Below are 25,552 nucleotides of genomic sequence, written 5' to 3'. Positions count from 1 at the left end.
GGTTGGGGCTTTGTCAGAGAAAGAGTTTTGCAGTCACCTAGTGTGAAGGGGAAGGTTGCCACCTTTCTTCTGTCTCAAAATGTCTTCTGATCCTGAAAGGTGCTGATGACATATCATTGGGTTGTGATGTGGTCTCTTTCCCTGTGAGACTGTCATCATAGGTCTGCATAACTACTGTAGAAGACAGACTTCAAGTTCTTCTTTCTACCCTTGCCTCATCTTTGTTAGTCTTTTGATGCAGCTTGTAGACAAAGAACAAGTATAAGACTTACTGGTAATCAAAGAAATCCAGAAAAAACGATTGATAGAAGTCTTGTACATGTGACTCCTACTGTTTATCTTCCTATGGGAAAGACTGTGAGATATCTAGAGTGCTCCACTCAGGGAAAGGATCTTAGTTTGTTTTTTATCATCGTTCATGAGGTGAGATGATACTTACCGGGAATATATATGGTCGATTTCTTATGGAAGAGTCATAATGGGCGTGTTCTCTGCCTTGTTCCAGGACCAGTTCTTGTTGAAAACTATCACTCCAGTTAGTATCTACACTTTCTGACCCTGCCGGATGCATGCATGCTCACAGGCATGGTGGATGTGAATGAAGGGTGCCACCTTTCTTCCACTATCCTGGACTATCGACAGATCTATCTCTCCCTCTGTTTTGGGGGAAAGAAGTGTTGCATGCCAAAGATGTATCGATAGGTGCTGCTCCTACTCCTGTAGAGTACTGTGCTTGGTGTTTTACTGAGGGGAAAAAGGTACCTTAAAATATCTCTTGAGTGGGAAGAGGTGTCGGTATGCATATATCAGTCTCATACCAAATGTATTGCCCTCAACCATACCTGCTACCTCTGGCAAAGAAGGAGCAATAGTTATTGAAGTCCAAGAAGACTGACCAATTTTTGCTAGCATACATGCGGGAGGAACAGTGCGTATCAAGAACGTATCCACTCAGGAAGTTGATCCTAGTATGTTCTCGCCACGTATGCGAGGCAAGAGAATACGTACCGGAAACGCTTCACTATGCAGTATAGGTTTTGACTTGCCTGCTACTAGTAATGAGCACACGCAGCTTTATGCAGTATGAAGGTCGCTGCCCTTGTCCCTTTCCTTCTTCAGGAAATTCCAGAGATGACAACCCAGCTTGATGATGTTAGAAGAACTTCTTGTCACCCAACTGACCAATCTCATGAGATCAATCATTACAAAACCATTTACAGCCTCCCACATGCTCCCTATCTTTTAAGTGCCAGATCTTCGTGTTCCCTGTCTACACATTATTGCACCCTGCAAGACCGGTCTCCAAGATCTATACTATGTAATTCTTTGTCACGGGAACAGCCCTGCAATGTGTTCTGGTACCACGTTATCAGAAACCAATGTAATTGGAACACGTGACTTTGGATATGCTTGTTCTTCGGGTGGTCATTACTTTCGAGTCACTAGGGTACTAGTACTGTAGGCTACACGTGTCACATGTTACAGTAGCTGTTCGTTCTAGGCACTCCCAGTTCAGAGATCTTCCAGCACGCCAGAACCTTTTACCAATCGAAATCTTCCTATGTGTGCAGACTGTTCCGCAACCTATTTCTTCCCATGCTCAGAAACCGGATTATGATATGAGATCCTCCCACACTCCGAGATTTTCCCTGATTCTAAGGTCTTCCAAGTTGTTTACATGATAGGGTCTGGAACAGGTGACTTCTCATATCCTATTTCACCCCTCGTACAAGCATGGAGGTGCTACATCATGTTCGTGCAGTTCTTGGCAAGGATCTTTCCTAACTTAGCTGAATAGTCTGCCCTGAAACTTTAAAAACCTGAATTTTTCTATGACACCTTTTTTTCCTTGCTAACAAAGGAGTTGAGTTTCATGGTTCTGGTCTGTTGAAAACTGTGGTGCAGAGGAGATTTTAAGATGACCAATCAAGATCTCTTGAGACTATGCTCTGCACCCACTGACAAAAGTTCCAGCATTCCCAAAGATAATGGAGATGATCCCCACTTGAAGCTCTCATTGACAAAATCCTCTACCTCTATGCAATGTATCAGCCTCTCTCTTTCTCTTGGGATACTTCCAGTAGTGTCTCCTTGCTCTATAAACAAAGTTTGACTGGCCACAGGTTTGGTCCTCACCTTGGGTGGAATAGCATTGCTGGTCCTGTTTCTCCTGAGGAAACTTGGGTGTAGGCCAGGGCTGGGGATGGGTAAAAGGAGCTGGCCTCTTTGTGTTGCTTTTGACCCTGCTGCGGGTTCTTATAGGCTACAACTTAGAGAAAGGAAGCCTTCTTCTCTTATACAATGGGCTGAAAATCTTTCCTTCATCTCTTCGTAAGTGAAATAGCCATTGCTTATGCATTGGCTCTGGTTTTGTCCACTAGGGCTTAGGGAAAGAGATTTTTGCATGGATTTCTGTAGTCCTAAGATGATCTGGAATCAAAGGGAGAAAGACTTTGTGAAAACCTTTCAGTTATGTGAATCCCTCAAACTCTTTTGGATATACCCCACCAAAAAAAAGGGGCTGCATTCTTTGAACAAAGTAAAATCTGCTTTCAGCAGCACTTACCTCATTGATTTGGATGCCATTTTCACCAATTTGGACAAAATAAAGTTATTTGGCCTGGCACTGTTAATCTGACCCCAGAAGCAAACCGGTTTAAAAGAAATCCTCCAGTATCTTAAATTTCCTTTGCTAGGATATTCAAAGCCAACTTATATAGCATCAGAAGGTTAGCTAAGGACATGCTGGCCAAAAGCTGCTTTCATCACATGATTGCCAAGGGTTTCCTACGAAGCCCTCCTCCTTCTCTACATTCTTGGAAGAAGCGTCCTCTGCTGCTCCCCCCTCTCCCCCACTGAGCCAGTAATACTTGGATCGGAAGGAAGAGCTACTACTGAACCTTTCTTAGTGGCTGGTAACCTGAAGGGCCAGCTAAGGCCAAATTCACAGTACCGGAAGGAGACGCCCCCTGGAGCCCTCTTAGGAAGCTTGTAATCTGAAGGCCCAGCCACAGTCAAATCCAAAGAACTGGAAGGAATAGCCACCTGTGGAGTCTTTGTAGGTCATCCTCTGAACCAAATTCTATTACTGAACCTGTATCTAGAAAAGGGCCTGGTCCACCACTACCCCATTTCCCAAAATCCTAATTGCTCTATCTGGACTTGTAGAGCAGACAAGATCCTTTCTGGGGTAATATACAGCAGACCCAGCAATCTTGGTAAATCCTTTCACCCATTGAAAGGAGAAAGACTCCTATATCTTTCAAGCCTTTTGCAATTGGATCCACATTCTGAACAAAATAGATGTGCTGTGAACAAATAGAAAATTTACATATTCCAAGTGGAATGGATCCACTGCAAATAAATAGAGCATTTGGCAGGGTCCCAAGCCCTGCCCCATTCAACAAAATAGTTGCTATGGTAGTGACTGGACTTAGGCTGGATGGGTTATCATATCTAACCCGGACACACATGATTTTGCCTTCATTCATCTTTAATTACAAAGTATAATTAAGAATATCAATTATTCCTACATCACTCAGAAGGAGGCTGGTTACCTCCCCTCCTTTCCAAAATGCCATGGTCACATTTAGAATGGATAGATTCACAGAATGACTAGATCCTACCCTTTGCTATTAATGATAGTCAGTCTTTTGTGAGACAGGCTATGGTCATACTCTTATTCCCAAACTGCCTTGTATTTGACCTTATGATATACCAAGCCAATAAGTGTGGAAGAGATATCCCATTAATGTGAGCCCACCAAGTCTTCAAAGAAATATTTAGAAAACTAGATGACTTAACCCTTCCCTTCACTAGCATGTACAGTAGGTAGTCAACCTCCCAGGGTTTGTAGGGGAAGGGGGTCATACTAGGTAAGCCCTCTCCACAATTACTTGGTACTGTAGTTGAATGGCTTAAAAAGCCACTGGTAGGAGAGAGCTTACTAACCATATATGGTTCAGTTGTACCCCTCCCCTCCCTTCAGTACCCATATCAGATGAATATGGAAGGATGAGGATAAACCTTCCTAATAGGAGGGAGAAGTCTGCTACGTCTCCCCCTTACTCTTGGAGGAAAGGAGGGTCCCAACCCCTCTCATCTTTATATTGACATATAATATTCCTGTACTGCATGTGAAAATAGTAGACCATGCAAATTGGGGGTTTATTCACTTGTTCAAAATAATCTTCGAATTGCTAAACATCACAAGGTTACACTGTATGAAGCTGCTATATAGGCCAATGATACTAAATAGCCCTCATAACTGATGATTCCCTCTAGCCTAACCCCACCAACATTTATAAGATTGAGTAGTTATGAATAAAAGGAAGTCACTATGCTATGCAAGATTGGATTAATAAGATAAGGAACATAAAAGGGATTTTGACGAAGGAAAAATCTATTTCTGGGGAGAGACCTGTGGCGGCCGGTGAAAAGAGTCCTTCTTATATATCTTTTCTGATAAAACCTTCCAATTATACCAGAGAAAGATAAAAGCATGGAATGCTGAGGTTACAACCCTCGCGCGAGCACCTTTTGGGTGTCGTGTATAAAGCAAAGGCGCGTGAAATCCACTATTCACAGGTTGTCTTCCATTTAGTTAATTCCTTCGTCAAAGGGATGGGCCGATACAAAGGCCCTAGCCAACCACCAGCGCCACACCACCCACGCCACGACGCGAGCGCCATCTGAACAACATCCTTCTTTTTGGACTAGTTAGTGTGGAATTTTTTTGTGGTGCTCTCGGCCTTTTTTAACATTCGTGGATTTATTTCGTCATGTCCGAAGTTCCATCTTCACACATTCCAATGTTAAGTACCATAGTTTGTTTTGACAGCTTTTTATAGTACCGGGCTTTTGTTTTATATCCAGTATAGTTTGTTTTATTATTCCCGTCTGGCCCTTCACGGCGGCCATTGTTTGTTCACTTGTTTGGGAATTCATCTTTGTCTGCCCCGTTTAGTACTCTGTCACTTAGGTTCTTGGTTAAGTCCCTGGCCTTATGCCTTTAGAACCATTATTATTTTTGTGTTTTTATGCTCATGGTACTTTTTGCTAGCAAGTCCAGCCTACGAACGAGATAGCGGTCTAGCTTTGTTATTGTTTAGTACCCGCCCCTCCGGGGCGTTTGTCACTCGGCTGTGCTATTTATTTTAAGGTTTAGCAGATGCTGTTCTTCGTTCGTATTTATTATTAGATTGGAAGGGGGTATAAAATTTTAATCCTGAAAATGGTAAACAACTAAAACCCTTCCATATTTCAAGAAGTTGGGACATAACGGTTAATAACGCCATACAAATCACAAATCAATACTGTACACAGAAGATCATTAGAGCATTTGAACCAAACATTGAAATCCAATTTACATTGCACGATTCATATTAAAAATAGCGATAACCAAAACACAATTCATGTTACTTATTTTAATCATATTCCAAGATTCCTCACTGCACGATATTGATTCTTCAGTGACTAACGGATAGATGGTGGCTGTGCGCAAGTTGATACGCAGGCAGAATGGTCCCAAGCTGTAGCGTTGGTTTTTTCATCGATATGATGTAGTTATGACATCACTTATAACAGACGGTTTACTGCATTGGAGGTCCTATGTTAAGTTCAATAATGCCTGAATGAAGGTCTCACTTATACACACTTGAGTCTGGACTTTCCACGTTGATAAACTGACAATAGAGCAGGGAATATAATATTCCTTTGGTATTTATCATATTGGATTCCCTGTTCTAGCTTTATCATAGGAAAGTCCTTGTAGACTATAGAGCACATTGATCACAAAAATAAATTACTGTACTTTTAAAACTTTATGATATTTTGGTGTGTTCATCATTTAATATTGAGCTAGGTCTTCAATGTTTTCAAATTTTTCAGAGCAACTTCAGCACTAGAAGAGTATGCTAAGAGTTTAGAAGAAACCATGGAACCCCTCCAGTTGACATTTTCAGGTGTAGACAATTTTTCAAATAGTGTAAGTATTTCTGTGAACTTGAGGCTGGGAGTGTGGTTTAACCATGTACAGTACTTTGTTTTGAGATTACAGGGATGCCAATATTATTTGTTCACTACTAGATAGTGATAAAAATCATTCAGATGAAAACTTTATTGAGCATTTTGCTATTTAGAAATTGTTTTGCAAGAATCTTTTAATGATATGTATGTACGCCTACAGCAACTCGAGTACATTTGCAGGTACTTTATGCCCGTGTGGTGGAAGATGAGCATCATCAAAGGCTAATTGATGTTTCTGCAGGCTTGCGGCAAGTTTTCGCAGAGAAGGGAGTCTGCATGCCCAATACGAAGCCCCTGAACCCACATTTAACCATAGCAAAGATGTCCAAAGCTCCACGAGGCAAGGGAAAGGTTTGTTTGGAAATGTCTGATTTTGAAATAATAAAGGCTATGATTGGTGTGCATTATTCTAAAGAATTCAATGATAGGTACATCAAAACATTTAAAGAAATGATGCTTAGACTAATTTTGTATAATCTAATTAAGTCACAGTTAAGAAGTATTTAATGTTTGAATAGCTCAGCAAGGGATTATTATAGAAGTATGAATTTTAATTTTATATCTTTTTTCCAGCAGTGCCCAAGGAAAATTGACTCCCATAGCTATGAAAGTTATAGAGAACTGTATTTTGGTTCTCAACCAGTTCAGAGCTTGCAGTTACTATCAATGAATCTGCCAAAGGATGAAAAACGTTATTATTACTGTTGCAAGGAAACTTCCATTGGTAAGAATTTTTTTTTTTATTTAAATAAAAATCTAGTGGTGTTGATGTTGCTTTTTCTCCAGAAGCTCGGTTTAATCAACACTTGCCCATGAAATTTTAAGATTTTTAAGGTTTTCTCATTTTCTTTCTCTTCAAGATATACATGCCCTTAGCTAAGGAATAGAACCATCTATTGGTAAGTTGTCAGGAATCCAGGTTGCTACTTCAGGTAACCTAGCCTAAAGTTATCTCCATCGACCAGCCACGATCGCACACTTTCAGATTGTTTACATACTGCTTTTTAAAATGTCTTTCCCTGGTTTAGTTGGCAATTATCTCCTGAAGTGTGCAAAGGAATTATTTTTAGATCATGATCCACAATCCCCTTGTGTATCATGTCACCGGCAATTCTGTGGTTTAAATAATCATTGTGAAGAGTGCATTTTACTCGCAGATCCATTCATGGAAAAGTATGCTTCAGTGGTTGCTGATCAAGTTAACAGTCCTAGCGCTATATGGGGAAAGCTGATGAAGACTAGGCTAGCTGACTAAAATGCGATGACAGCAATATTGACACACCTCCACCTACTATATAGACAACTCGCAAATCCAGCCATTTATGGATGGTGATGAGCTTCGCAAGTTCTTGACATTACTTGCTCCCTTTGTCAAACTTCAGATTTCCAGTGAATCTTCCCTTAGTCTTAGTAATTGTGATGCTTCTCAACAGCTTTCCAGTGAATCTTCCCTTAGTCTTAGTAATTCTGATGCTCCTCAACACATTGAAAAACCTAACCCAACCCCCCATAGACATTCTAATATTAGCAGTTTCATCCAGTAAGGGTTCTGTATGTATGCTGCATTCCACAGATCTGAAAGCCTTACACAGAGCCTTACACAGTTTAGTTCCTTCTGGGGCTAAGCCCATACAGTACGGTACCACAATTCTGGTTGTTCTATAAGAATAAACTAGATTGTGAGGCAGAAGACTGAGTGGGGTGACTTAATCATACAGTAATATCCTTTCATTTGCATAAGTAAGTGCTTATCATCAATCACATATTACTTGTGTGGATGGCATGGCATATTTTGATTGAATTCTAAAGGTGAATGAAATTTCAACTAATTTGGATAATTTTCATCTTGTTTCAGACGATAGTTTTCGCCGTTCGTTTGCAAGCTCAGCCACTAGCTCAGCTCACATTATGTTAATAGGGTTAGTATAGGCACTAGTAAATCTCAATCTAATACTAGTCTACATGTCCACGCAACTACCCCCTTTTAAAAGGGTAAACAAACTGAAAAATCAGCAGGACTTGTAAAAGAATGAGGGGAAATTCAGAGGCAGATAATGAAAATGAAGAATTATTGCCTTTTCAATCTTTGCGTATCCTTATTGGTGAGATATACCCTAATAAATTGTTAAAGGTAAGTTCAGAAGTATATTATCCCTGCAAATTTGAAAAAATGGCTGCTTCCAAAGCAGTTTACACACTTTTAATCTCAAACTTCCTTATGGATAGATTCATAGAATGGTTCTTTTGGATTCAGACAAAGACTGGACATTCAGGTTAGCATGTAGTGCTTGCCCTAACTAATTATTTGACCTTTTCTTGATTCAATCATTGTACTGCTTATAAGAAAATTTCTAAATTTAGGTTATGCATTAAATGGTTGTCTCTTTCAATTAGAATGATTATGTTGTTTAAAGTTTCAGCAAACTGTTCAGTACATTTTAACTAAACTCAATCGTTCACATGTATAACATTAATAAGTTACCTAACTTTTTTTTATAGAACATAATGCCATCCTTGAAGTTCATTTATTACACTAATAAATAAGATTCATTAATGCATGGTTTGCTAGGTAATTTATTCATGGCTCTTTGGGAGTAAGAATATTGTAAGTGTTATTTGAATTGATTTACTGGGCAGTCAATTCTAGTATTTCAGAAAACTTCTTTGAGCAGAGAAGACTAAGTTCATTAGTTTATTGAGGAAATGATGACAGTTGATTTATTACTCACTTATCAGTGAATATGAGGGGTGTGTTTAACATTCCTTTTAAAATCAATCACAATTGTCAACTAGATCCAAAGCAACTTGTATACTACCACTCAAAACTTTCTCTTTTCTACAGGCTAACTAGTTGGGCTTTTGTCATTTGGGGATTTTAATGCAAATCACTTCTTTTTGAGTATCCCAGAAATCTATTTAGTTATAGATTCATTGTAATATTGCAGGCCTAACCCACCCAGATTCACCTCTCAACTTAAATGCACAACTGGTAACTAGGGGGTCATCTATGCCATTCAGTAATGTTTCTTGTGGTACATGGTTTATCCCAATTTCAGATCTTTTGTATTATTTTACTTGCTTTACTATTTATAGATCTATATAATAGCATTTGTGGTGACTATAATGACATAATGACATGCCCCCACCTTTGGACAGCACAAGTTCAGTCATCTTTTAATAGTGATGAGCTTGACAAACTCTTAAGATTACTTGCTTCCTTTTTTAAGTTCAGTGAATCCCTCCTTAATAATAGTAATTCTGGTCATTCACAACCTGTTGCCAAACTTCTCCTAACCAACATGGTAAATCTAATTTTTTCAATATCAAACTTACCCGATGATCATATAGCTGCATCCCTGCTGCCCGACAGAAAAAACCTACGGGAGGAATACGCCAGCGATCGCTATACAGGTGGGGGTGTACATCAACAGCGCCATCTGTCAAGTAGGTACTCAAGTACTCGATGTCAACAACGAACCAATTTTCCCTCTGTCGTGCCACAGGCAAGACCTACTAAATACGCCGTCCCTAACTGGATTTGTTTTCACATTGATTTGGTGAAGTACACTATTCCAGTTTTGAGCTTTCGCTATGCAGGGGTTTTATCTTCATTTCAAAACTTGAACTCGTTTTAGATAGATTTAATTATGGTGCCGAAGAGAGTATGGACTCGAAGAGAGTATGGACTCTCTTTCACTTTTAAATGGCCGACCCTTCCCTTAGACGGAAGTGTGTTTAGGTTTTTGGTAATTTTGCTTAACAAGTTATAGATCTATTTATTTCATATCTCTCCGCCTTTAAGGCCTCTTCGATTAACTTTCCATTTATTATAAACTTATAAAAATTAATTTTTATGTTTGTTTATATGCGACCTTTCCTAATAGTAGGCGGTCCTTACTTGGAACCGAAGTTAATTAACTTTGAGCCCGTCATATCGTATTTACCTTTTAAGAATTTATACCTTTTTTAATTTTATGTTTTTGAAAGAATTTCTTTGATAGTCTCGTACTGTTTTCAAAGATGAACTAACGTTTAGTTTTGTCTCCGCAGTTGTTGACGTTCAGAACGTTCAACATGCGCTCTATCGTTACGATAGAGAGAGAGTATTTCACGGTTTCACGTTGCAGTAAGAGTAAACCGATTCTAGCGTTTCGTTTATTCTTTCTTAGCTTAAATGGTTTAAATTCTAAATAAAGGAACTTTTTATTTGGGAAACCTTTCAGTTTTTTCCTTTAGCAAATAATATGTTTTAACGATATATAATTGGGCTCTTCTCTTTGGTTCTAAGTCAAGAGAGAAGAGAGAGAAGGATAGCGACGGAGGGAGAGAGAGGAGAATAAACGTTTCGTTCAAGCGGGTAACGTTGTTCTCGTTTTTTACTCTTCTCCCTTGTCGCTTTAGGGGAAGAAGGTAAAACGTTTCTAGAGTTTTATTCTTGTTCCCAGGCTTTATGCGGTGAGAGATTTTAAACGTAGTTTATTTGATCTAGTGTTTAGTCTCTTTTTCAGCCACTGAATTCTTTATCTTTAATTATGTTTTTCTGTTGCATTGTAAACTGTTTTCGCAATTACTACCTTTTAATGAAGGATAGGATTGCGTGTTTCACGTGGAAATCAGTTAAAGTTTCGATTTCAGTGAAATAAGTGCAAACAGAAAATCAAAAGTGATAAAGTGATATGCGCAAAGTGTTACAGTGTTGCGTTCGAGGGTTCGTCTGTTCGTGCCAGTTGTTCACCTAGTCCGATACCTCTTACAAGCTCCCAAGCCCAGGGGAGAAGTAATGTCGAAGGACTTATGGGTTCCACAGGCCTTGATCGACGAACAGACGTTTCCCTCCGTGGTTTCGGGTGTATCTACACACGTTGCCGACGTGATCACCCCACCCACACAAAGACGAGAGAGCCCATTTATTCCTCGTCTGCGGAAGAGGTTTCTCGCAGAAACCATGGACCAAATCTTGCAGCTTTTTAAATGCAAGTCGGTCCCTTCCGCGCAAGTCCAACGGCCTAGGTGTAGCCACTGGGTCAGTTCGGACTCGCTGCAGTCATCCGACGACTGCACACCTTCCGAGAGAGGCAAGGTGGTACCGCAACAGGCAGTAACTCCGTCTGTTGCCGCACCAGCTGTTTTAGACCCTCAGTCACAACGGACAGTAGCTCCGTTTGTGGCCGTCTTTTATAGACCCTAGTGGTCCATGCTGCAGATATGCAGTCTCAGCTTGCTTCCTTCATGCAGGAGTATCGTGCTGAGAAGGTTGACACTGCACCTGTTAACCTACAACCTGCCACGGTTGTGCGCTCAGCAGATACTGCGGCTGCCTGCTCCCACACTCCACCTGTGAGAGCTCCACCACCGATGCGCAGTCGACCCTGCCAGACGCATGTTCATGCTGCACCCTCCGTTGACATGCGTGAGCTACCGCATCAGCAGTGGGAAGGTGCTGTCAAGCTGCCGTGTTTTGCCGCAATGCGGCATGCTCCGCAACCCACGGCAGTCCCTCCCACGCACCAGCACTCCGCTTTTGTTGTTGCCAGCTCCCACACTCCGACTGCGGAGAAGGTTGACGATGCACCCGTTGGCCTACAGCCTGCCACGGTTGTGCGCCCGGCATGGCTGCCTGCTCCCACACTCTTGTTGTGAGAGCTCCTCCACCCATGCGCAGTCGACCCTGCCAGACGCATGCTGACTCCCACAGACACACGGAGCACTCCGTTGCCGTGCGTGAGCTACCACAAGCTGCCGTGTTTTGACACGGTGTGTCAGCCTCCGCAACACACTGTGGTTACCGCCACTCGCCCGCAGCAAACTAGTCAGTCAGGAGTTGAGGCTTCCCCACACAGCTTTGGTTGTTGCCAACTCACAGACTGTCAAACAGTTACATGACGTTGCCTTCTGGTGTGCTACTAATACACCAGTGCTGTATGTCCTCACGCACCTGTTGGGGTTGACAGTTCAGTTTTTGACAGTTCACAGACTGTCAAGCAGTTTCATAACGTTGCCTTCTGGTCTGCTGCTTATGCACCAGTGAAACCCTCACTGAGATAACCTAGCTTTTCTCGGACATGGTTCCTGTAGATGAGAAAGTGCTGTTCTCCCTCCTTCTGATATTCCCTTGAGGACTCTGTCATTTGGAGAGGAGCCTTAAGCTGCTTAGCCTCCTATGGACTTTAATTAAAGCATAACATGCTTCCAGGGAGGGTAAATGGTTCCGCTTCAGTCGCTAACCCCGTCTGTTGCCACACCTGCTCCCATAGACCTTGGGCTTTGTTGCAAGGCATGCAGTCCAAGCTTAGTCCTTGATAGAGGATTTTTTACGGAGAAGAACCTTCTTGCCAACAACCTTCCTACCGGTTGGTTGTACGCCCTGTTGACGCTGAGGTATCCTACTCACGTCCGCCAGTTGAGATGGTTCCTCCACCGGTGCGACCCAGTGTGGGTTGCCAGTCGCACGTTGACGTTAAGCGACTCTCGGAGGTGGTTGTGGACGTTCAGTGTGTCACTGGGAAGACGTTCAACAACCAGCAGAGGTGACTTGTTGTGACGCAGTGCGGCAACCTCAGCAACCCGATAAGGGGTTGTCTGCACAACCCAGACAGTCTAGACAGTTTCGGGTTGTCGCTGTACTTCCTCGCTTCCCCATGGTTGACAGTTCACAGACTGTGCAGCAGTACCATGATCTTATGTCCGGCTCCGTCACGCATCCACCAGTGCGACCGGATTCAGCGAGTCAGACGTTGCCCACTCCGTTGCCGTTTCCTCATCAGTTTCGGATGAGGAACCCTCTGATGAGGACATGGCTGAACAAGACGATCAACCCCCAGCCCTGCTATCCATCCAGAAGATGCTGAAGAAGGAACACGGCCCTGTCAGGCTGTGGATGAGTCTGGTTAGGACACTGTCATCCGTGGTTCAATTGGTGTCACTTGGAAGACTACACCTCCGTCCTCTTCGGTTTCATCTAGCTCTTCACTGGAAAAGGACAAGACGCTAGAAGCGGTCTCGATCCCGGTTTCCGGAAGATAAGTCTGGTCTGACTTGATGAAAGGACTTTATCAACCTTTAATAGGGTTTTCCCCTGACTGTTCAGACTCCCAACCACGTTCTCTTCTCAGACGCATCGGACGTAGGCTGGGGTGCGACCTTAGGCGGTAGGGAATGCTCGGGATTATGGAACTCGAGTCAAGGGACAATGCATTTCAACTGCAAGAAGCTTCTGGCAGTACGTCTGACCTGGAAAAGCTTCAGGTCTCTCCTTCAAGGCAAAGTAGTGGAGGTGAACACGGACAACTCCCTGCTTTGATGTACATCTCCTAGCAAGGAGGGACCTACTCTCTGACATGGTACGAGTTCGCAAGTGACCTCCTCTCCTGTTCAACAGGTCTAGACTTTTCACTAGTAACAAGTTTCTTCCAAGGCAACTTGAATGTCTTAGCAGATTGTCTCAGTAGGAAGGGACAATAATTCCAACATATTGGACCCTCCACAAGGATGTATGCAAGAGACTTTGGGTCACTTGGGGCCAGCCAACCATAGATCTCTTCGCAACCTCGATGTCCAAGAGGCTCTCAATACTTTGCTCACCTATCCCGGACCCAGCAGTAGTTCTTTTAGATGCCTTTATACTAGATTGGTCTCATCTAGATCTATATGCATTCCCTCCGTTCTAGATTGTCAACAAGGTACTGCAGAAGTTCGCCTCTCACGAAGGGACAAAGTTGACATTAGTTGCTTCCCTCTGGTCCGCGAGAGAATAACTTACCGAGGTACTTCGATGGCTAGTAGACGTTCCCAGAACTCTTCCCCTAAGGGTGGACCTGCTACGTCTGCCACGCGTAAGAAGGTACTCCAAGGCCTCCACGCTCTTCGTCTCACTGCCTTCAGAGTATCGAAAGACTCTCGAGAACTAGAGGTTTTTCGAAGGAGGCAACCAGAGCAATTGCTAGAGCAAGGAGAACATCCACCCTTAGAGTCTACCAATCGAAGTGGGAAATCTTCCGAAACTGGTGCAAGTCAGTATCCGTATCCTCGACCAGTACCTCTGTAACTCAAATAGCTGACTTCCTCTTATATCTGAGGAAAGAGCGATCTCTTTCAGCTCCCACTATCAAGGGTTACAGAAGCATGTTGGCATCAGTCTTCCGTCACAGAGGCTTAGATCTTTCCAACAATAAAGATCTACAGGACCTCCTTAAGTCTTTTGAGACCACGAAGGAGCGTCGTTTGGTTACACCTGGTTGGAATTTAGACGTGGTTCTAAGATTCCTTATGTTAGACAGGTTCGAACCACTTCAATCAGCCTCCCTGAAAGATCTCACCTTTAAGACTCTTTTCCTGATATGCTTAACCACAGCTAAAAGAGTCAGTGAGATTCATGCCTTCAGCAAGAACATCGGATTCTCATCCGAAACGGCTACATGTTCTACATCTTGGTTTTCTAGCCAAACACGAGCTGCCTTCTCGGCCTTGACCAATATCGTTCGATATTCCAAACTTATCGTATGGTTGGAAATGAACTAGAAAGAGTATTATGTCCTGTAAGAGCTCTTAAGTTCTATTTTAAAACCTTTACGAGGCCCGTCTGAAGCTTTATGGTGTTCAGTTAAGAATTCATCTTTGCCTATGTCAGAGAATTCTTTATCCTATTTTTATCAGACTGTTAATACGAGAAGCTCATTCCCTTCTGAATGAGGAAGACCAAGTTTGGCTGAAGGTAAGGACACACGAAGTTAGAACTGTCACAACTTCCGTGACCTTTAACCAAAATAGATCTCTGCAAAATATATTCGACGCAACCTATTGGAAAAGCAAATCAGTGTTCGCGTCTTTTATCTTAAGAATGTCCAGTCTCTTTACGAGAACTGCTACACTCTGGGACCATTCGTAGCAACGAGTGCAGTAGTGGTGGGGGCTCCACCACTACAATTCCCTAATTCCAGAACCTTTTTAATCTTTCTCTTGAAATATTTTTGGGTTGTCCGGAAGGCTAAGAAGCCTTTCGCATCCTACTTGATTTGGCGGGTGGTCAAAATCATTTCTTGAGAAGCGCGCCTAGATTAGAGGTTTTGATGAGGACCTTTAGTATGGGTTGCAACCCTTCATACTTCAGCTCCTAGGAGTCGCTCAGCATCCTATGAGGATCGCGAGGCTCAGTAAGGAAGACGTACTTAAAAAGGCAGAGTAATTGTTCAAGTCGTCTTCCTTACCAGGTACTTATTTATTTTATGCTTGTTATTTTGAATAACTGCTAAAATGAAATACGGAATACTTAGCTCATAATGTCAACTTGTTATGCTGGTCTCTACCCACCCCCCTGGGTGTGAATCAGCTATATGATCATCGGGTAAGTTTGATATTGAAAAATGTTATTTTCCTTAGTAAAATAAATTTTTGAATATACTTACCCGATGATCATAAATTAAAGGACCCACCCTTCCTCCCCAATAGAGAACCAGTGGGACAGAGGAGAAAATTGGTTCGTTGTTGACATCGAGTACTTGAGTACCTACTTGACAGATGGCGCTGTTGATGTACACCCCCACCTGTATAGCGATCGCTGGCGTATTCCTCCCGTAGGTTTTTTCTGTCGGGCAGCAGGGATGCAGCTATATGATCATCGGGTAAGTATATTCAAAAATTTATTTTACTAAGGAAAATAACATTTTTTTTAATTTTAAAGATTTTACTGTTAAGTGTCAGATAAATTGGACTTCTGGAGAAGTAATATGAAAATTGGGTGTATATAGAAATAATAAATTAAGATTCTTAGAAGAGATTACTAATGAGATGAAGTATATTTCTAACCCTGGTCTAAGTATTGGTTATTCTGTTTCTATATTGTTTTAATTTGACTGTCCACTGTTGCCATTTAGTGTCATATGGTGTTTATGGAACAGTTAATGAGAGCCAGTTTAGTACTGTACAGTATTCACTGCACCATCTGTTCCTGTACATTATACAAACCTTTAACTTTTGATAGGAGTATGACTTCAGTGAAGCGGGAAACGGCTGGCAAGCTTTTTAGCGAGGTGAACACAGTTGACTGCCTGGTGGCAGAGAAACCCCTCCGGTCTGACAGGTAGTGCTCCCTTCACTTTTGCCACGGCAAATCCAGTAATGGGTATGGCTGGTACATGAGCAATCCTGAAGTAGACCCCCGTCAATTTTTTAGCTTTTGCAGGGGCCGTAACTGTTCAAGTGTAAGGAGTCGCCTCCAGTGCAATGGTCTGAGTTTGCGAAGAAGTAGTCTAAGAGGGATTCTTTGGACTCAGTCTTTGGTATGTCCAAGCTGATTATTGTTATTATTACTATTGCAAGTAAAGTAAAACTATAGTTGATTGGAAAAGAAGGATGCTATAAGCCCAAGGGCTCCAATAAGGAAAATAGTCCAGTGAAGAAAGGAAATAAGAAACAAAGTATAGTGTTCTTGATTGTACCTTCATAACCTTTAATCATGGTTCTTTTGTGAATGCTCAAGTAGTTGTGCAGCCTGTCCAGCTCCCCAACAGAACAGTAAGCATCTTGTCTAGGGTAATGTGTAGATGTAAGTATGGGATGAAAGCTATGATGACTTGTTCTTCTCCATCCTTTCTTCCCCTCTCTTGGAGATGAAGTCATTGAACCTTTACTTGCTGGGACTTGATGCTGGTATACTACACTTCTGAGCTCCAATGTTTAGAATTTAGAGAAATCTCTCCCCCCTTCTCCCTTATCAAGGGGAAGGATGGTGGCATGTATACTAACCCATTGATCATCATACACCATATATATCATTCTGGACTGCTATCCCACTTGTCGAAAGGGATCCCTCCTCTGACCACATACTAATCTTCTTACTATAGGCCAGGCCTTATCTGCTTATTCATCCCTAAGAGGAACAGGTTGAGGCTGTTGGAGTCCTCTCTTTTGCTCCCAGGTAGGACCAGGCAGATGTACATTTCCAGGGAAGAAAAAGCACCAGCCAGGTCTGTTTTAGGGGTACTTACAATCCACCAATTAGTGATCTCCCTATTTTAAAGGACTAAAGGTTTTTATAAACGAAGGAACAAATAACAAATTTTAAAATTGATTTGTATTTAGCTTAGCTATACAAACCTGAGTCATTTAACCCTTTCGCTACGAGGTTGTGGATTCGCTCCTGGAGCTTTATACAAGATTTGTCATCATCGGATATACTCTCTCATTTATCCTATAATAAGCTATATTTCCATGATTATTTGTTTTACTGCTGATTACAGAATAATTTTTATCAAAGTTTGCTTTATTCTCCAATTTATTTCACTCTAAACCACCAAAATGATTTTCCATTCATTGGTAAGTGGTTATAGAATAATCTTGAAATAAAAGTTTTATGTAATTATCTATAAATAATGGTAAATCACTGTGATTTTGTGTAAAAAACTTTATATTCATTGAAGTGATTATGTTATTCTGTTATAACTCCACGATAAATAGCCGTCAAAAGATATAAAACTACATACAGTATTAGTAATAATGAACTTTACGTTGTACAGAAATGTAATAAAAATATTCTTTCATTTCCATTGACTAAAGAAATATTTCAACTATTTCCTTTACTAGTAGTAGTAAATTTTCGTCTCATGGGTTGCACTTATAGTCGAGGGCAGGGATACTTTCTCTGTGATTATGAACACTGTGGCAACATAGAAAACAGTAAAATCAACCTTACATTATTATGAATAAGGACTGGAATCGCAAGTATTTTTGGGTTGGTGATGAGGTTGGATGTGAATACACTAAAATAGACCTTATATAATCATGAATAAGGACTAGAATTGCAAGGTATTTTGATGGTTGGGTTGAGTAATACCTAAGGTAAGGAATGTTGCTATTTGTTAGCGATAGTGGTATGATTATTTCATGGTAACATAAAAAGACTAAAATAGCTCTTACATATTTAGAAAATAAAGGCTAGAATCCTAAAAACTTTGTTGATTTGCTGAAGACAGGAGGGGAGGGGCTAATATTAGGGAGATGAGATTCTTTAGTGAAATTTCCCAAGTGTGAACTTGTGTGATATATACATCCATGTGCTATACTCTTCCGTAGCTTATAAGAATTATTATAATAATGATGGTAATAATAATAATAATAATTATAAGGATGATAGTAATGAAGATGACATTATCCCGACGTCACCGTTTGTACTACAGTACCTGTAATGTTTTGACGTGTATTGACATCAACGGAGTGAAGGGGTTAAAGTTAAACTTTCCACCTTAACCACCCCTCTCAGTCCGGAGCTAAATGTCAAAAGTGAAGAGTATCTGATAGGCGGGTGGGCGGGATCACTCACCCGTGCATGCCAATTGTCATTGGCTACTTTAACAATATCAAGGGCCATTCCAGCTCTGCTGAAAACATTCCCCTACTTTAAAGAACCCATGTTTGTATAGCTAGGAAAAATACACGTTACTTTTCAAATTTATGTTTTCAATATTAAACTTAGCCGGTGATTATATAAGCTGCAGCTCTGCTGCTCGACAGAAAACTCTACGTTAAAAATCCGCCAGCGATTGCTATGCAGGTAGGGGGTGTACTTCAACAGCGCCATCTGTCGTGCAGGTACTCAGTACTCAATGTAAACACAGAACTCAATTTTCTCTCTGTCGTGCCACCGGCAAGACCTACTAATTCGCTGTTGCTAACTGGATTGGTTTTCACAACTTTTTGGTGAAGTACACGTTTTTAGTTTTGAGCTTTCGCTTTGCAGGCTTTATCTTCAATACATCCTTGCATTCTTTTGTTGATTTCGGATTATTTGTTGATGACTTTGGATAGTTTTTGAATTCCCCTTTGACTAATTCAAAATGGCTGACCTTTCTCAAGTCCCTAAATTCAGGAAGTGTAATGCTAGGGACTGTTCAAGGCGTCTTCCGAAGGCCTCTATCGATCCTCACACCGTTTGTTCCAATTGTCGGGATAAAACCTGTCAATTGGAAGATCGATGTGAGGAATGCGTTGGGCTTTCGGAATTCGATTTTATCGAATTCCAGAAATATACACGTAGGCTAGAGAGAGATAGAGTCAGGAGAAGTTCATCTCGCTCCGTTGAATTTTCCTCTCCTCATGCCCCACAACCTATTCCTTCCCCTGTAGTGGTCGCTCCTGATCCCCCTTCTAGCACTCAAGAACCTTCGATGGCAGATATGATGCGTGCCATCCAAGCTCTGGGTGAGAGAGTCGAGTCCTTGGCTAGTGACCGTAACCAGCTCATGGCAGACGTCAAGGAGCTGAAGTGTAAGAGTGCAGTGGGTAGTGATAAAGTGAGTGATAGTGTTGTGGATAGTGTTGCGCTTGAGGGTTCGTCTGTTCGTGCCTGTCGTCCTCCCAGTCCGGGACCTCTTGCAAGCTCCCAAGTCCAGGGGAGAAGCAATGTCGTACGACCAAAGGGTTCGAGAGGCTTTAATCAGCGAACAGACGTTCCCTCCGTGGTTTCGGGCGTATCTAACCAAGATCGCCCCACCCACAAAAAGACGAGAGAGCCCATTTATTCCTCGTCTGCGGAAGAGGTTTCTCGTAAGAAACCATGGACCAAGGTCTCGCGGCCTCTTAAGCGCAAGTCGGTCCCTTCCGCGCAAGTCCAACGGCCCAGTTGTAGCCACTGGGTCAGTTCGGACTCGCTGCAGTCTTCCGACGACTGCTCACCTCCTAAGAGAGGCAAAGCGGTACCGCATCAGGCAGTCACACCGTCTGTTGCCGCACCTGCTCCTGTAGACCCTAAGTGGTCTTTGCTGCAGACCATGCAGTATCAGTTAACGTCATTGATGCAGGACTTTCGTGCGGAGAAGGTTGACGCTGCACCAACCTCTTGCCTACAACCACCCACGGTTGTGCGTCCTGTGGACGCTGAGGCGACCTTCTGCCGCACTCCAGTTGAGAGAGTCCCGCCACCCATGCGTTCCAGTGTACCCTGCCAGCCGCATGTTGACGTTCAGTCTAAGTTGTTTTGTTTTGACGCGGTGCGTCAACCTCCGCAACCCAGTGTGGTTACCTCTGCTCGCCCACATCAGACTAGACAGTCTGGAGTAGACGCTATGCGTCCCCGCGCTGCTATGGTTGTTGCCAGTTCACAGACTGGGCAACAGTTCCATGACGTTGCGTCCGGTTCAGTCTCGCGTGCACCCGTGCTACCGGACTCAGCTGACCAGCCGATTCCTACTCCTTTGCCGCTTCCTCCTCAATTCTCGGATGATGGACTCTCTGATGATGACGACGCGGCACACATTGATGACCCACATTCGGACCTTGACGAACCCAAGACCACGCAACCCTCTTTGGACTTTAGGAAAGTTCTTGCTCTGTTCAAAGAGATGTATCCGGACCAGTTTGTGTCTGCGGCTCCACTCTCTCCTCCGTCAGAGTTTGCTTTAGGTACGCAGTCATCCGCGCCTGCCTTTACGAAACTCGTCCTCGCCCGCTCGTCCAAGAGAGCTTTACGAGTTTTAGGAGATTGGATGCAGTCCAAAAAGAACCTAGGGAAGACAGCCTTTACGTTTCCCCCTGCGAAACTCTCTTCCAGATCGAGCGTCTGGTATGCCACGGGAGAAGTTCTCGGCTTGGGAGTTCCTGCCTCTGCCCAGGGCGACTTCTCAAGTCTGGTAGACTCTCCCCGCAGGCTAGCCATGAGACGCTCTAAGATATGCTGGTCTCCTTCGGACCTAGACCATCTGTTGAAAGGAGTTTTTAGAGCCTTCGAGGTCTTTAACTTTTTGGACTGGTGTCTGGGAGCTTTGAGCAGGAAGATCTCCCCGTCTGACAAGGAATCTTCCTTGCTCATAATGTCCTGCATGGACAAGGCCATACGTGACGGATCTAGTGAGCTTGCGGCTTCGTTCGTATCCGGGGTCCTCAAGAAACGGGAGAACCTTTGCTCTTTCCTGTCAGCTGGAGTAACACCGTGTCAAAGATCAGAACTTCTTTTTGCTCCTCTCTCAAAGTGCCTTTTTCCAGAGGACTTGATTAAGGAGATTGCTGCCTCTTTGATTCAGAAGGACACCCATGACCTGGTTGCGTCCTCTGCCCGCAAAGCCACCCCTTTGCCTACCTTGTCAAGACCCAGGATGGACACTCCAGCGTCCAGATTCATTCCGCCCTTTCGTGGCAGAGCCTCCAGCAGAGGAGGTGCTCGTGCCGAAGGGAGACGTGGGAAGAAGAAAGGTACCAAGTCCTTTAAAGGCAGAGTCTGACTGCCACCTTCTTCAGACAGCAGTGGGAGCCAGACTCAAGAACTTCTGGCAGACCTGGGAGAGAAGAGGCGCAGATGCACAATCTGTGAAGTTGCTCAGAGAAGGGTACAAGATCCCGTTTGTACGAAAACCCCCTCTAGCAACGTCTCCCATCGATCTCTCTCCCAGGTACAGAGAGGAAGACAAGAGACGAGCTTTGAAGCAGGAGGTGTCTCTCTTACTAGAAAAGGGAGCGGTAGTCAAAGTCCGGGACCATCAATCCCCGGGCTTCTACAACCGTCTCTTCTTAGTGGTAAAGAAGACAGGAGGGTGGAGGCTGGTGCTAGACGTCAGTGCGCTGAATGTCTTTGTCACAAAGCAGACGTTCGCCATGGAGACCACAAAGTCCGTTCTAGCAGCGGTCAGAAAGGAAGACTGGATGGTCTCTTTAGACCTAAGAGACGCATACTTTCACGTCCCCATCCACCCAGACTCCCAACCTTTTCTGAGATTCGTTTACGAAAAGGTTGTCTACCAGTTTCAAGCCCTGTGCTTTGGCCTAAGCACAGCTCCTCTTGTGTTTACGAGGCTGATGAGGAATATAGCCAAATTCCTTCATTTAGCGGACATCAGAGCCTCCCTCTATTTGGACGACTGGCTTCTAAGAGCTTCTTCCAGTCGTCGCTGTCTGGAGAATCTAAAGTGGACTCTAGATCTGATCAAGGAATTGGGTCTCCTGGTCAATATGGAAAAGTCTCAACTGGTCCCATCCCAAACTATTGTGTATTTAGGGATGGAGATTCACAGTCAAGCTTTTCGGGCTTTTCCGTCGGCCCCCAGAACAAGTCAAGCCCAGGTATGCATCCAGAACATGCTGAAGAAGGAACGATGTTCAGTCAGACATTGGATGAGTCTGATAGGGACACTATCATCCCTGGAACAGTTCGTTTCGTTAGGAAGACTACACCTCCGTCCCCTTCAATTTCACCTAGCTGTTTACTGGAAAAAGGACAGGACGTTAGAAGCGGTCTCGATCCCCATTTCCGAGAAGATGAAGTCGTCCCTGACTTGGTGGAAGGACAGTATCAGCCTCAGAGAGGGTCTGCCCCTGGCTGTTCAGACTCCCAACCACGTTCTCTTCTCGGACGCATCGGACACGGGCTAGGGTGCGATATTAGACGGTCGGGAATGCTCGGGAACTTGGAACTCGAGTCAAAGAACGTTGCATATCAACTGCAAGGAGCTACTGGCAGTTCATCTGGCCTTGAAAAGCTTCAAGTCCCTCCTTCAAGGCAAAGTGGTGGAGGTGAACTCGGACAACACCACGGCTTTGGCGTACATCTCCAAGCAAGGAGGGACCCATTCTATGACGTTGTACGAGATCGCAAGGGACCTCCTCACCTGGTCAAAAGATCTAAACCTTTCTCTAGTAACGAGGTTCATCCAAGGCAACTTGAATGTCATGGCAGATTGCCTCAGTCGGAAGGGACAAATCATTCCAACAGAATGGACCCTACACAAGGATGTGTGCAAGAGACTGTGGGCCACATGGGGCCAGCCTACCATAGATCTCTTCGCAACCTCGATGACCAAGAGGCTCCCAATATATTGCTCACCAATCCCGGACCCAGCAGCAGTTCATATAGATGCCTTTCTACTGGATTGGTCACATCTAGACCTATATGCATTCCCCCCGTTCAAGATTGTCAACAAGGTACTGCAGAAGTTCGCCTCTCACGAAGGGACAAGGTTGACGTTAGTTGCTCCCCTCTGGCCCGCGAGAGAATGGTTCACCGAGGTACTTCAATGGCTAGTGGACGTTCCCAGAACTCTTCCTTTAAGGGTGGACCTTCTACGTCAGCCACACGTAAAGAAGGTACACCAAGGCCTCCACGCTCTTCGTCTGACTGCCTTCAGACTATCGAAAGACTCTCAAGAGCTAGAGGCTTTTCGAAGGAGGCAGCCAGGGCGATTGCTAGAGCAAGGAGGACATCCACTCTTAGAGTCTACCAGTCGAAGTGGGAAGTCTTCCGAAACTGGTGCAAGTCAGTATCAGTATCCTCGACCAGTACCTCTGTAACCCAAATAGCTGACTTCCTCTTATACCTGAGGAAAGAAAGATCTCTTTCAGCTCCCACCATCAAGGGTTACAGAAGCATGTTGGCATCAGTCTTCCGTCACAGAGGCTTAGATCTTTCCAACAACAAAGATCTACAGGACCTCCTTAAGTCTTTTGAGACCACAAAGGAGCGTCGTTTGGCTACGCCTGGTTGGAATTTAGACGTGGTACTAAGATTCCTTATGTCAGAAAGGTTCGAGCCACTACAATCAGCCTCCTTTAAAGATTTCACTTTAAAGACTCTTTTCCTGGTTTGCTTAGCCACAGCTAAAAGAGTCAGTGAGATTCACGCCTTCAGCAGGAACATCGGATTTTCATCTGAAACGGCTACATGTTCTTTACAGCTTGGTTTTCTAGCCAAAAACGAGCTACCTTCTCGTCCTTGGCCGAAATCGTTCGATATTCCAAGCCTTTCTAATATGGTTGGAAATGAACTAGAAAGAGTCTTATGCCCTGTTAGAGCTCTTAAGTTCTATTTAAGACGAACTAAACCTTTACGAGGACAGTCAGAAGCTTTATGGTGTTCTATTAAGAAACCATCTTTGCCTATGTCAAAGAATGCCTTATCCTATTATATCAGACTGTTAATACGAGAAGCTCATTCCCATCTGAGTGAGGAAGACCAAGCTTTGCTGAAGGTAAGGACACATGAAGTTAGAGCTGTCGCATCTTCAGTGGCCTTTAAACAAAATAGATCTCTGCAGAGTATAATGGACGCAACCTATTGGAGAAGCAAGTCAGTGTTCGCGTCTTTTTATCTTAAAGATGTCCAGTCTCTTTACGAGAACTGCTACACCCTGGGACCATTCGTAGCAGCGAGTGCAGTAGTGGGTGAGGGCTCAACCACTACATTCCCCTAATTCCATAACCTTTTTAATCTTTCTCTTGAAATGTTTTTTTATTGTTGTTTTTTGGGTTGTCCGGAAGGCTAAGAAGCCTTTCGCATCCTGGTTGATTTGGCGGGTGGTCAAATTCTTTTCTTGAGAAGCGCCTAGATTAGAGGTTTTGATGAGGTCCTGTAGTATGGGTTGCAACCCTTGATACTTCAGCTCCTAAGGGTCGCTCAGCATCCTAAGAGGATCGCGAGGCTCCGTAAGGAAGACGTACTTAAAAAGGCAGAGTAATTGTTCAAGTCGACTTCCTTACCAGGTACTTATTTATTTTATGTTTGTTATTTTGATAACTGCTAAAATGAAATAAAAAATCCTTAGCTCATAATAATGTAAACAATTATTGCTGGTCTCTACCCACCCCCCTGGGTGTGAATCAGCTTATATAATCACCGGCTAAGTTTAATATTGAAAAATGTTATTTTTATAATAAAATAAATTTTTGAATATACTTACCCGGTGATTATATATTAAAGGACCCTCCCTTCCTCCCCAATAGAGACGCAGTGGACCGAGGAGAAAATTGAGTTCTGTGTTTACATTGAGTACTGAGTACCTGCACGACAGATGGCGCTGTTGAAGTACACCCCCTACCTGCATAGCGATCGCTGGCGGATTTTTAACGTAGAGTTTTCTGTCGAGCAGCAGAGCTGCAGCTTATATAATCACCGGGTAAGTATATTCAAAAATTTATTTTATTATAAAAATAACATTTTTACTGCATTCTTAATATCTTTATTACTGTACTGTATATCATATGGCAAGAAGAAAATTTAGTTATTTTTGTCCTTACCATAATAGTGCTCCTCCTCTTTGCTCCACTTTTCATATTTCAGGCATTATAAAGTTTTCAGTTTATTTGTATTATGCATATATTTTGACATCATCTGTCATAATATGCTGTAGTAATGAGAGCGTACTTTATTATTTCCATTGTTTTATATGATTAAGTATATTGGAAAGCTGTATTCCAGTAAAGTGCCTCAAGAATATGACTTTGAATGAATGTCATGTAAAGGATGGAGATCAGTCACAGGAATAGTGTACCTAAACAAGGATAAAGACAGTGAGTAGCCTTAGGGTGCTCAAAGCCTCCGTCTCTAAGGTAAATGATTAAAATTTGTATTGTTTCATCACAAACCCATTAATTTTAAACAGCCTGTTCTTATGTTACATTTTAATTCAAGGCCTGTTACTCAACACAGAAGAAAAAGAAAATTCAGGTGGGTCAGTGAACTTGTAGCATAGATTTCCTTTATTACTTATTAATCAAACGAACCCTTCTTTGTTTGTTTGCCAACTGTCCTAGAAGTGTCTTTGCTTATTTCAAT

General features: G+C 43.0%; 1 protein-coding gene across 5 annotated transcripts in view; it reads left to right on the top strand.

Annotated features, from left to right (window-relative positions):
- The window catches only part of LOC137656689 (A-kinase anchor protein 7-like), a 78,323-nt gene that overhangs the window by 32,302 nt on the left and 20,469 nt on the right, over window positions 1–25,552 (top strand). Inside the window, exons 4-7 of one of the 5 annotated variants that reach the window (XR_011047004.1) lie at window positions 5,890–5,986; window positions 6,208–6,378; window positions 6,601–6,751; window positions 25,196–25,326. Coding sequence is in view for 4 of the 5 variants with exons in the window: in XM_068390888.1 (XP_068246989.1) it covers window positions 5,890–5,986; window positions 6,208–6,378; window positions 6,601–6,751; window positions 7,883–7,956 (493 nt within the window). In the remaining variant the exon portion in view is untranslated. Of the gene's footprint in view, window positions 1–5,889; window positions 5,987–6,207; window positions 6,379–6,600; window positions 6,752–7,882; window positions 7,972–16,003; window positions 16,222–25,195; window positions 25,327–25,552 lie in introns of those variants that run through there. The other 4 variants (XM_068390889.1, XM_068390888.1, XM_068390887.1 and 1 more) reach the window with 4 other exon arrangements.

Source organism: Palaemon carinicauda, chromosome 17 (assembly GCF_036898095.1).
Source record: "Palaemon carinicauda isolate YSFRI2023 chromosome 17, ASM3689809v2, whole genome shotgun sequence".
Lineage (NCBI taxonomy): Eukaryota > Metazoa > Arthropoda > Malacostraca > Decapoda > Palaemonidae > Palaemon > Palaemon carinicauda.
This window is presented reverse-complemented; position numbering and strand designations above follow the sequence as displayed.